Here is a 12,646-nt window from a genome sequence, read left to right on the forward strand (position 1 = left end):
TTGTTGTTGCTCCAACATCACATTCATTTCTTCAGGGAGAAACAAAAAATAAACACTTTGCTTTATATTTTATATTATTAAATGTTAAAATAAATAATATTGGAAACTATTACTCTCAAACTTAAAAAAAAAGTTTAAATAAAAACAAGTGTTATTAGTTGTTTAATATAAACCAAATGTAACGTATCACACATTTAAGGCAGAAAAACTAAACGAAAGGGAAAAATATATATATATATATATATTTGGTCTCACCTTTAAATTAATTATCATCAGCAATTTTTATTAAAGTTTTTGAAGGTGAGAAAGAAGCTCTTTATATTTTATGCATTTTCTGAACTGATTATTTAGTTTTTGGAAAACTTTTTTTCTATTTTTCAATGATTTCAAAATGATCTCCTGTGTTTTTAATTTACCAGAATTATTTTTTTTTGAATACTGGTTGTTATTCTCCATGTTTTTTAGGGTTGTGATGCTTTTTAATTTTCTTTATACAATTTTTGGTTCTTATAGATTTCGTCATACATTGTTATAGTTTAGGAATACATTACATTTTTTATGTTCTTTTAAAAAGAGGAAGAGAGAAAGAGGAAGAACATCACACCAGCTATTAAATCTTTGCAGTCTATTGTTAAAATATACTTGTGACTTTTCCCCCTGTTTTTATGCATTTTTATGTTTCGTCTTGTTTTTATGGTTGATGAATATTATGATTTAGAAGTTGCAGCTACAGGCTGTACAGTTCAGTTGGGGTTAGTGTTCTCACCTCACAGTGTGTAGTTGCTGGTTCAAATCCCACCTAAGATTTTTCTGTGTGGAGTTTGCCTGCTCTCTGTAAATATATTTATTTTATTTTCTTTTTTACTTCCTGTTTCTTCTTTTTGCATTTTGACGTTTTAAAATACTTAACATACAGTAAAATAACATGAATATATAATCGAGTCACTGATGTTGGATTTAATCTCTGATAAAGACAGAAATAGAGGAAGAATCTGATTTAGTATGGAGGTAAAAATAGTTTGATTTACGTTCCAGACCAGCTGGTGGCGCTAATGCGCCATGACGCTGTTTACGAACCGCTGATAAACCACAGAAGAAGAAGAACGGCACGAGGCCTTAGCATGCTAGCAGCGTTAGCTTGTGTTCAGAGGACTTTGGTGTTTGTTGGAGCTGAAGATCTTCTGCAGCTGCAGGAACCATGTCTTCCCTTCAGTCTCTGAGAGAGTTGATCAGCGAGCGACTAGCTGCTGCTGCTGAAGAAATCTGCAGACTCTGTGAAGGAACCATCGTCCAGTACGAGCAGGAGCTCTGTCGTCAGCGCAGACTGCTGGATATCGCCTGGAAACCACAGCTTCAGCTCCACGATATAGGTATGTTAAAACACACACATTCCATAAAGCTTAATGCTATTGTTGAAACCACACAATGAATAACTGCGTTTAAGTGAGTCGCTGTTCCCTCACCCGCGCTACAAAAAAGTCATGCGCCCGTATTACACGGTTTACGGCAGAGCATGAAACTCGGTGGAAGAGCTTTCTGTTGGAGCAATAGAACGTCTGATGTGCTCGGAGTAAAATGAAAAAGACAAATAAAATTCTACAAAAAAAAACTATGTATTCTATCAGTGCATATTTGCACTAATAATCTGTTATTTATTATGTCCTTTCTAAAGAGAAATGTTCAGAGTTTTCAATAATGAAGTTAAATAAAGTCATTTAAAAATAAATGAGTCCATAATTCCAGGCCTTAGACAGGAAATACTTGTTCTACAGGTCACCATCTATTACCCCAAGGAGACTTTTGTACTTTTACTGTATAGTTTTTGGAAAAAGTGTCTTTAAACTTTGCATTTTTGACGAGAAATAAGTCAAAATAGCCATCTTTGAATTTAAATTTAAAATAATTTGGTGCTTAATTCCAGGACTTGTACACTATATGCTTGTTGTACAGGTCACCCTCTATTACCTCACAAAGACTTGTGTACTTTTACTGTATAGTTTTTGAAAAATAGTACTTAAACATTGCATTTTTGACAAGAAATTTGGACATTTGTAAATTTGGACTTATTTCTAGTCCACAAGTCTTTGTGAGGTAGTAGAGGGTGACCTGTACAATAAGCATATAGTGTCCAAGGCCTGGACTTATGGACTAATTTATTTTTTTAAATTACTTTATTTAACTTCATTATTGAAAACATTTGTTTTTAGAAAGGACATAATAAATAACAGATTATTAGTACAAATATTAGTACAAATATGCACTGATAGAATACATAGTTTTTTTGTAGAATTTTATTTCTCTTTTTCATTTTACTCCAAGCACATCTGACGTTCTAATGCTCCAACAGAAAGCTCTTCCACCGAGTTTCATGCTCTGCCGTAAACCGTGTAATACGGGCACATGACTTTTTTGTAGCGCGGCTGGTTTGACAGCGGCTCACTTGACCGCAGTCAATGAATATCACCAACCTGATTAACTGATTAACATTTAAAGAATCGGTTAGTTTTCAGTCGTCTTGACGACAACTCGGTGCTTACATCACAGCTTTAAGCAAAGATAATTCTCCATCGAAATGACAATGGAGCAGCACTACAAAATGCTACATCAGATCAGGCTGAAACTTTGTGGGTAAAAGTACAAGAAAGCTGAATTGTAGGTCGAGGACCAAAATGCACAAAAAAGAGGTCAACAGGTGTTAAAGAACGAATATTTATTTTTTAAAAACACAAAGTGCTGCAGAGCATGAATGCCAGAAAACCATTATGCCAGTAAATGTGTGCAAATTTAGGACACATATACTGACTCTGCTGACGAGACACGAGTCCAAAAGATCAAGGATAGCAGGGACAAGGGCAGTATGGGGCAAAACAAAACACAAAAACAGGTACTTCAGAATAAATCAGACAAAAAATAAGGAAAAAGTGTTCTAAAAAACCAAAACCCTGACCATAATAGCCCATAGCCATTTTTGTCTCTGTACAACTGTGTTCCTCATTCCAGGTCCTCGAGAGCCGCCACCCTGCCTGTTTTCCAGCTCTTTGTGTACTGCTTGCTGCTGATTACCTGGACCAGGTGTGTTCATTCAATCAGAATGTGGAGACATCTGACTGAACGAATCAGCAGCTGGCAGGACTTGGAGATCTGGAAAATAGGCAGGGTGGCGGCTCTCGAGGACCTGGAATGAGGAACACTGCTGTACAGTGATTCTTACCTCTGAATTCATTCTAAAAATCACCCTATTTCACAAATTCAAAAAATCAATCGAAACTTTCCCAAATCAACCTTGTTTGAAGTATTATTTACTATCTAAATGATCATTTAATCCAGGTTTGAGTTCTCTAGATGCAGCCGTTTTTGAACAGGACCTGTCCTAATGTGGTCAGAGTACAAAAAATGCGATAAAATCATCCTATTTCTAAATTTCACAAATCAATACAAGCTTTCACAAATCAGAAACTGTGTATAATGTTTAGTTTTTTTTGCAGTTAAATACATGTTGTCCACACTAAGCAGTTTCTACTTATGTGTTTGTTTTTTAGAAGTACTTGATTTCAAAACACTAGCATTTTTTTGTGAGTATTGTCACATCATTTTCTAAATGCGTTTGGGCCCGTGCTGGATGTTTTCTTTTCTGCATGAACCCAGAGGACGGTTTAAGGTTTGGATTACTGGTAGCTTGGGCTTAAAGTCCACCAAATGGCCCCTGAGCGCAGCTGGTTTTGCAGCTCACTGCTCCTCCACGGGGTGGATCAAATGTGGAGAACAAATTTCACACATCTAGGTGTGTGACATCTAATGAGACTTAAACTTTAAAGGGGCCCTACCATGATTTTTTAAGCCTTTCAAAGTGAACTATATCCATACATATGATCTAGGGCTGGGCGATAAAACAATAATTATCATTATTGCAATAATACTTTTTCTCGATAGTGAAATGAGTCTATTGCGATAGACTTGCATTTTAAATGAACACGGGAGAAACCCCCGGAAGACCCGCCCTTCTTCTTCTTCTTCTTCTTACGGAGCGGCTGATTCTAGGAGCCCAGACTGAGGGGGGGGGCAAAACAGAAAACATAATTTCAGTAAACCAATAATCAATATATAATCGCAAATACTTTTATTTTTAATGTCAAGGTAACGATGTTTATATATTTTGTTTTAGAAACATCGTCTGCGGACCCCCCTCCTCTACATTGAAAATGGTTCGGTCCGACTGGATTATTCTGTTTCTGACCGACAGACCCACAGAGTTTAAAATCAGGAGTTTAAACACCTGATTTAGAGGAGAACCTCCATGAAAAAAGAAAAAGGAGACAGTCTGTCTATTGCCGCGCGTTACGTGTCACGCGGGGCTGAAAGAGGAGAGAAGGAGAGACTGCGCATGTTCAGAACAGCCGTGCGCAGGGAGCCGGGGACTTGATTGTGGCTGTAGAGTTTAGAGTTTGAGGGTTTTGTTAAAATATTAAATGGCGTTTACTTGTATAGCGCTTTCTACCCTCCTTCGAGGGCCCAAAGCGCTTCACAGTCACAGACCCATTCACCCATTCACACACACATTCACACACTGGTGGTGGCTCCGCTGCCGAACACTGGTGCCAACCTCCCACCAGAGGCAATTCGGGGTTCAGTGTCTTGCCCAAGGACACTTCGACACATGGGCGGGCAAGGCGGGAATCGAACCCGCTCACTTCTGATCAGGAGTCGACCGCCCTACCACTGCACCACGGCCGCCCTTAACCAAAAGCTTTTGTATAGAGCTTCGAATTAGAATAATTTGTTTTATTGTGTATCAATAATAAATTTGTTAGTTACATTCGTGGCGTTTATGCTCATTTCTTAATGAGGTGATCTAATAATAGTAAAATAAACTTGTTTTTAACGACTCCTGACATGACACTAAATGAAGAGATCTTATGTGTTTGATCAATCCTCCAACATGTACACATGTCAGATGACTGAGTGAAATGATGATTAAATCTATTATCAGAACTGTTTATTTTAAGTTTACATTTTATTATCTTCTGCTGCACAGCAGTACCTATAATTTCTGTTCAGAAGAAATTAGAAAATAATATAAAATAACTGCAATATATTTGCTGCTTTAGAACAATGTTTTTAAGACTTAATTTTAATTTGAAAGGAACTTGTATGTGCTGCAGTCAGATTAAAATAAATCAGAATTTCTGTACAGCCTATTGAAAACATACCACCGTTATGGTTTAACTATTGTGTACATTATGTATATGTACAATATTTATTAGAAATATTTAAATGTTCCTCACAGTTAGTTTCAATACTACAGTTAATACAAAGAAATAATGAAAGTTTAATTTGAACTAACTAAGATTTAATGGGGGGGGGGGGTTGAGGTGTAAAAATCTGAAGCCCTAAAGCTCTTTGCAATAAAGATTACTTTGATTTTTTGATTGATATCGTTTTTAATATCGTTATCGCACAAAATGAAAAAAACGATATCGCAATATGAAAATTCCCATATCGCCCAGCCCTAGTTGAACGTAAATATGAGCGCTTAACATCCGCCATGTTTTAAAATATGAAACATTAATAAAAACATACATGGGAGAACTAAGCTAGCATGCTACCCCTGAGTTGCTAGCACCCACTTTAGCACACAGTTCACGCTTCCCAGGTTAATTTCTCTCTATTAAAATGTGATTCCTGTCCTGTGATGATTCCTCTCCATCAGATTATTTTGTTCTAAAGGTTTTTGAAGTCGATTGTAAAACACTGCGTCTCCTTTTGTGCTTATTTTGGTACTTCTTCGGACCTCCGCCATTCATTACTCGAGCCACACGTTTGTCACGCCGTATGTCACGTGATTTCCAATGCAGTAATATATATTATTGTTCAATTCCACCTTAAGACTGCGGAGGGATGGACAGCATGAACCGATCTGCTCTTTGATTGGACCGTTAGGTTTGTGGTCATCCACTATCAGAAAGACGTGTAAAGACAGGGACACAATTCGCAACCGCAGCTTCAGGAATTCACATGCAGGATTTTGATTCACAACCGCAAAGTAAATGCTCGAAAAACAAACCCAAATCTTTGGATACAGGATACAGGATTTATTTTGTGGTTTACTGAATCTTGATTTATGTGTGAACATGCAATTGCGGTTGCGAATCTTACGTTGCGGTTGCGAATAAATTCCGTTGCGCTTTTGAATATTAAAGTCCCCATTTTGAGCCCATAACAGTCTGTCTATTGCCGCGCGTCACGTGTCACGCGGGGCTGAAAGAGGAGAGAAGGAGAGACTGCGCAGGCTCGTAACAGCCGCGCACAGGGGGGCGGGGACTCGATTGTGGTTCTGGAGTTCTGTTGAGTTTGAGGGTTTTGTTAAAATATTAACGAATAGAACTCCGAATTATAATAATTTGTTTTTTTATTATGTATCAATAATGAATTTACATTAGTGGCGTTTATGCTCATTTCTTAATGAGGTGATCTAATAATAGTAAAATAAACTTGTTTTTAACGACTCCTGACATGACACTAAATGAAGAGATCTTATGTGTTTGATCAATCCTCCAACATGTACACATGTCAGATGACTGAGTGAAATGATGATTAAATCTATTACCAGAACTGTTTATTTTAAGTTTACATTTTATTATCTTCTGCTGCACAGCAGTACCTATAGTTTATGTTCAGAAGAAATTAGAAAATAATATAAAATAACTGCAATATATTTGCTGCTTTAGAACAATGTTTTTAAGACTTAATTTTAATTTGATAGGAACTTGTATGTGCTGCAGTCAGATTATCTCTGAAATGTTCATGTCTTGACACTAAATCTACAAAAACTGAGAGACGAATGCCTGAAATTAGTTTTGAAATGATCAAATCTTTCTGCAGTAACTCCAAAAATGCACATTTTTTTTCTCATGCCCCCCACCCCCCAAATGAAATCCTAAATAAAACAGTTTAAATTAAACTTAAATTATTTGATTGGTACTAACTGATTTATTAAAACTGCAGGAACATTTCAATATTTAAACTGCACTGCCCGCTTTTGCAGGCGTTTTTTTTTTTAAACCTTTTGCTTGCCATACCGCCCTTCCCTGTTATAGATGGAGCAGCAGCTTCGTCCTGCCACAGCACGGGACAGCTGTTGCTCCTCCCTGAAAGATTCTCTTAAGCCAGCGTGCGTGTGTGTGTCTGAACCATACGCACCACAGATCATCCATGATCCCATACACCCCTAGTTTGTTCCTACCTGGAAGTAAAACGGCTCGATTCCTGAAGCTCCACCTGCTGCTGCTGTTCACTTCATGACGTCATCCCAGACAAAATCTGCATCTCTGTATTTCTCCCATGAAAATAACCCAAACTTCTTCAAAGACGGATGCACATTAGGGGCGCCACAAACGACTATTTCAATAGTCGACTAATCTCTGATTATTTTTTTCGATTAGTCGACTAATCGGGGACTGGATGTAAAACACATCTAAACTATCATTATCTCTAAACTTGAAGTGTTTAGGCTTTATGCTAACAAAATGTTAGCTTAGATGTTATGCTAGACGAAACTGTTCAGCGTGATCAAACTCAGTCACAACATGCTTTGTTTTCAGGTGTTCATGCATCGCCATAGTGATCTGATGGAACACAAGTTCTGCCTTGTAGAAATTACATTGGACACCTCTTTTATTTTGACCGTTTCCCACACTTTCCAGCTACGTTAGCGTGTTTTTATGATACCCAGGAGCAGCACGGTTTAAGTAACACCTATTTGAGCTGGAATTTATTGAAGACATGAGACAACTGGAAGATATATGCTGCTAAAATCCAAGTTGTTTTTACAGATCATTACTGGATAAAGGGATAAATTGGGTGTTGGTTTAGTCTTGGGGCGGAGCTTGCAGCACAGACTCTTCCTGGAGGGAGCTGTTGGCATTGTGCTTAGGTCAGCACATTTCCAACCGCTCATTTTCGTGGGTATGGGAGGGGCTGCTGCAGACAGTGCAGGTTTTTAGAGGATTACTCTTAAATGCATGAACGGATCAAAATACCGCTTTGGGGTTCTTTTCAGTGAGGAATGAAGAGTAAAATGCATTTAAAATCTCAAAAAGTAGAATTTTCATGGTAGAACCTCTTTAAGTTAAACTTTAGATGTGTGGCACCAACAACAAAATCCAGCCTTAGACACATTTAAAATACATGTGGGCAAAGCAGCAATGTGCATCTCGCCATGTGGCCAACATTAATTTGAATATTGAAGCTGAGTTTCTGGTCGATCAATATTGGCACTGATATTGGCTGGACAATACACAAAGTTCCAATAAGCTATAAAATGTTTTTTCTTGTGTTTGTGTTCCTGCAGTTCTCCCCCAGCACTGGATGACTGAAGAGAAAGATCTCTGCAACCAGCAGAGGAACTTCAGAGAGGAAAAGGAGGATCCAGAACGTCAACAGACTACAGAGGAACTGAAGGAACCAGAACATCTACAGATTGAAATGGAACTGAATGAACCAGAACCTCCACAGATTAAAGAGGAACTGAAGGAACCAGAACCTCTACATGTTAAAGAGGAACTGAATGAACCAGAACCTCTACAGATTAAAGAGGAGGAGGAACCAGAACCTCCACAGATTAAAGAGGAGCAAGAAAAGTTTGCCATCAGTCAGAATGAAGATCAGCTTGATCTGAAGCAGGAGACGGAGACCTTGATGGAGATTTCTATTTATAAGGAACATGAGAACATTGAAGCAGATCTGAAAAATGAGCAGTGCTTTAATGTAACTGATAGTCAGGATGACGAATCAACATCAACTTCAGATGAAGAGACAGAGCCACAGAACAGAGATCAGAGGAAGAGAAGTGACAGAGGTCATGTCCAAAGTGTGGCCAGCTCTCACATGTCAGAAGGTCATTGTGACTCTGATGTTAGAAAAAACTCAGAGATGGCAAGTTTGGGTGAGGAAAGTGCCCAATCTCCTAAAGAAAAGAAACCTTCCTCTGTAGAGTCTGATGAAAGCTCAAGAATGGTCAAGAATCTCCATATTCGCATGAAAACCAAGTCTGGTGAAACACTTCATGTCTGTAAAGAATGTAAAAAAGGTTTCTATACCATGTCTCAGTTCATATGTCACATAAAAATCCACAAAGGAGAGAAGCTTTTTTCATGTAAAGAATGTGACAAAAAATTCCGCCTACCTTCTTCTCTCAGAACACACATGAGAAGTCACAGAGGATACAAACTTGTTTCTTGTAAAGAATGTGGTGGAAGTTTTAGTCAAGAATCTGCTCTGAGAGCACACATGAAAACTCACCCAAGAAAGAAGCTTTTTACTTGTAAAGAATGTAGCAGAGCTTTTAAGACAACGTTTAGTCTTGAAACACACATGAGAACTCACACAGGAAAGAAGGTTTTTTCTTGTAAAGAATGTAGTTTAAGTTTTAGGACAATGTTTAGTTACGAAGCACACATGAGAACTCACACAGGAGACAAGCCTTTTACTTGTAAAGAATGTGGTAGAAGTTTGAGTGAACTGTCTAGTCTTAAAAGACACATGAAAATTCATACAGGACAGAAGCCTTTTAGTTGTAAAGCATGTAATGCAAGTTTTAATTGTACATCTAGTCTCAAAACCCACATGAAAGTTCATGAGTGATGTCTTTTTCATGGCAAACGAAAGAATTTATGGTATAATACATCTACCAATAAGAAACTTTCACAAAAACTAAGTTGGGCACAAAAATAATACTTTGTTGAGATGATGCATGTGTCTGCGTGTTGCCATGACAACATAGATTTTTTTTGTATACATCAGTTATTCCAAGACTTTGTATGATCAGTGAATTTTATATTTTTAAACAAAAAGCAGAGTTTGCAGTTTATATTTTGCAAGGTCAAGTAAATTAGTAAGAGAGAACAAGATTTTTCTAAATACAGTAGTAAAGAACAAGCGGATAAAGAAACCGACTGGTGTTTCTGTCTTGTGTTCATGTGATTCATTTTTTCTAGCAGAGGTTTGAAGTGTTTCTTTGTTCTTTTTAGTGTTCAGTGTTCTGTTCAAATGATTACTGTGAAGAATAAAGTGGATCTGAACATCAGTCAGAAGTGTGGAGTCTTTCCCACAGTGTGGCTTTCTGCTGTTTGTTGGTTCTCTGCAGGTTCCAAAGCTGGACTTGTTCCTGAAAGCAGGTATTTGACACCAGTTAGTCAATAAAACCATCTATTTTCAGTTCCAAAACCACATGTAAGCAGAGAGAATCTTTCCAATAACTTTATCACATCTGGGTAAAACTTTAAATATTTTTCTTAAATATATTAAAAAAAATCTAATGAAAATATTTTACAATCCACTCTATTAGGCAGCTGCAGAAACAATAAATTCCACTAGATAGTAAAAACCTAGAGGTTGTCCTTCAATAATTATCTGATGAAGGTCAGACTCTGATGTTACTGATGGTTTCGGTGTTAAAGAATGAAAAATCCTTCTACCTCCAGTCATTCCTGAAGGAAGCGCTTTGGCAACTGTTGTCTCCTGACAGATGGACTGATGGGAAATGAAGTTCATGTTTGAAGAACCAGATTGATGTAAAAAATGCTGACATAATCAAATAATAGTTACTCATCAGGAGATTACAGAGCCTGTAGTTTGTGACTGGTTCAGAGAACTGAAAATAAAATCATATCGGATTTAAAATAATTATTTAAAGTAAATGAAAACTGTTAAACTCACATGTCAGTCAACTTCAGTGGAGATGAAGAGATGAGTCAGATCTGGATTCACAGAACTACAAAAACACATCAGCTGTTTGTTCTGCTTTCACTATTAATGTGAATGTGACCATCAACTTTTATGATAATTTTGTTGTTTTTTTCTGTGAAAATGTCACATTGGTGGCTGTCCACATGCAGATCTTCAACGGTGAGGCTGATGTGTCTTCTAGTCTCACCTGCACAGAACTGGGATGTATTCACACCAGAGCAACTTCTTTTCTTCTTCCTGAATGCAGACATTCACAGCTGCTCTCTGTGTCCACCTGCAGAAGTTCATGGACGTGGAGAGGACGTGCTCTGTTCCAGAACCAGAGACTGTTCATATCCAGCAGAATCTGGTCTGTTTGGACACTTTAACCAGCAGAGGGCAGCAACACTTTCACCAACTCTGGATCTGATCACAGAAAAACAAACCATTGATGATCAGATTTAATTTCAATATTTTAGGATTTGATTCTTAAATATCTGAAGGATCAAAGCTGTTCTGAAGAGAAGAAGACAGAAGAAAGTGAAGAATGAATTGACTCTTGGAGAACAATGGTTTCCTCCTTGTACACCTGCCATGAAAGTCAAATTTATGCAGTAATTTTCTTATACTTTCACATCAACAGTAGCAAGATCCTGCTGTTGGTCTTATGACGACATTATAGAATTTTTGGTAACTTTTTATTTTAGCATCATGCATTCTGTTCTGGGGTTATACTTGCTTGGACAACCGGGGGGGTATGAAAAACAGGCATTCATGCGTTGATGGAGATTACTCGTTAAACTATTGACGGAAAAAAAACATTCCTTACTTCACAAGCTTTTTATTAACAAGAATTTTGAGTCCAGTGACTCTGAGTTCATGTTTGAACTCTAAATTTGTTGAACCTGCTTCCTGAAACGGGCCCCAGATTATGTGCACCTGTTATGATATTGATTATAGTCATTTTAGGTAGTAAAATATATACGCTTTCCTGATGTATTTTTAACCAGAATTGCGTTATTTTCAAGTTTCATCTAACAGGACGTTTTCAAGGTTTCTATTAGACATTAATGGACAGCAGGAGACGTGAATCGTCTGACAGTTGCTTCCATTAATTTCACACCACAAAAGGGAATAATCCTTGTTGTTATTAATATTGTTTAAATCGTTTCTCAAAATAGTGTAAGGACTAACCAGTGGACTAACTTGATATAGTGTTCCCTCGCTATATCGCCGTTTACCTTTCACGTTCTCCGTGTTTTGCAGGTTTTTCCTCTGTGCAGTATAGCATGCTTCTCTTTAGACTTATTTTGGAAGCAGCATTTTGAGACAAAGAATATTGAAGATCTTTTTATAGAGAAAGCAGAGTCAAATAAACCTTCTGTGTCCAGATATGAGAAACAAGGAAGAAGTTTATTCCACTGCTAAAAATAACTGCACAGATGTGAATGATCTCATTACAGATTGCATTGTAAAAATTACAAAAGTAATCTATTGACTGATGATGAATTTATTATGAAAAAATGAAAATGAATAAATCATCAGAGCAGAAACAGAGGGAATGTTAAGTTGAGCTCAGTTTTTTGTGTGTTTAGGGGCCAAAAGAGAGTGAGGCAGATGTAGAGAGGGGGGTTTATCACTTTTGTATGATTCTAAATGAATAAGAAGATTGTGTGGAGGCTTTGTGTTGACTGAAAAGGATGATAAAGGCTTCTAAGTATCACAAACCAAAACGAACAAACTGGCGATGAGATATTTACCTGCTTCTGATTGGATGAAAGAAAGGGTACAGAATGACAGCTTCAGTTTGTCAAGAATCATGGAGAGGCTGACAGAAAAAATAATTGTTTTTAGGTATAAGAAATTGAGTTTTGGTGGTTTGAAAAGAGCCTGCTTGTATTTCCAGAAAAGCTGTTGTTGCTTC

The 12,646-nt window shown here is 37.4% G+C and overlaps 1 protein-coding gene across 1 annotated transcript; it reads left to right on the forward strand.

Annotated features, from left to right (window-relative positions):
* Positions 1-1,316: 1,316 nt before the first annotated feature.
* On the forward strand, positions 1,317-10,081 carry LOC112156799 (zinc finger protein 664). The gene is made up of 2 exons (XM_024289168.1): positions 1,317-1,370; positions 8,348-10,081. Exon 2 carries the CDS (start codon positions 8,365-8,367, stop codon positions 9,637-9,639), a length of 1,275 nt encoding a protein of 424 aa, XP_024144936.1. The 5' UTR covers positions 1,317-1,370; positions 8,348-8,364; the 3' UTR covers positions 9,640-10,081.
* Positions 10,082-12,646: the final 2,565 nt, after the last annotated feature.

The sequence above is a fragment of the Oryzias melastigma genome, linkage group LG2 (genome assembly GCF_002922805.2).
Source record: "Oryzias melastigma strain HK-1 linkage group LG2, ASM292280v2, whole genome shotgun sequence".
Classification (NCBI taxonomy): Eukaryota; Metazoa; Chordata; class Actinopteri; order Beloniformes; family Adrianichthyidae; genus Oryzias; species Oryzias melastigma.